Source organism: Terrapene carolina, unplaced genomic scaffold (assembly GCF_002925995.2).
Source record: "Terrapene carolina triunguis isolate 2854851 unplaced genomic scaffold, T_m_triunguis-2.0 Scaffold395, whole genome shotgun sequence".
In the NCBI taxonomy this organism is placed as follows: Eukaryota; Metazoa; Chordata; order Testudines; family Emydidae; genus Terrapene; species Terrapene triunguis.
Genome location: NW_020664746.1, coordinates 439,789 through 440,430, shown reverse-complemented (window position 1 = coordinate 440,430; position 642 = coordinate 439,789). Strand labels below are relative to the sequence as shown.

General features: G+C 59.8%; 1 protein-coding gene across 1 annotated transcript in view; it reads left to right on the top strand.

Annotated features, from left to right (window-relative positions):
- The first annotated feature begins 246 nt into the window (after positions 1-246).
- Positions 247-642, top strand: part of SH3PXD2B (SH3 and PX domains 2B) — a 119,662-nt gene continuing 119,266 nt past the window's right edge. Inside the window, exon 1 of the mRNA XM_026658053.1 lies at positions 247-566. Coding sequence (XP_026513838.1) covers positions 495-566 — 72 coding nt within the window. The 5' untranslated portion in view covers positions 247-494. The remainder of the gene's footprint in view (positions 567-642) is intronic.

The window sequence follows — 642 nt, the reverse complement described above, 5'->3', positions numbered from 1 at the left end:
TTGTGTCCTCAGTATGTCCTGTGACTGGCAAGGTATCGGTCCCCCCACCTCACCCCTGCGCTGCGAGCGGGCACTGTGGGAGCCTTAGTTGTGCTCATAGCCCTTTAAGAGCCCCGGGAGCTGGGCTGGGTCTGAGCACATAACTCACTGCCCGTGCCTGGGCGGGATAGGCTGCTCCGGCAGGGGTGGGCTGGAAGAAGGAGTCCTCCATCTGCAAACTCTGGAGAGAGGGGAGGAGAGGAGAGGAGAGGTGGCAGAGGCTCTGCTGTCCCAGCTCAGTGTCTCTCTGATCGTGCCGTGGGCATTTCTTTTTTTCACCCCCCTTCCTCTCTGTGCTTGCTCCCTAGTTCAAGGCCTGGCAGCTGTATGTGTGGCAGGAGCCGTGCTGCACCAAGCCCCGGTCTCTTGCTCTTCCCCCTCTTTTCTTTGTAGCCCGGAGGATTATTTGTACATTTCCCTGTGCTTTTGGGGGCCGGATTGCAAAGGACAGAGCCATGCCCAGGAGGAGCATCTTGGAGGTGAAGGTGCTGGACGTGCAGAAAAGGCGAACCCCCAACAAACACTATGTGAGTGTCTAACCCTCCCCCCAACCCCGCCCCCCAGATCTGGGGATGGAGCACCCGGTCCCCCCCAGATCTGGGG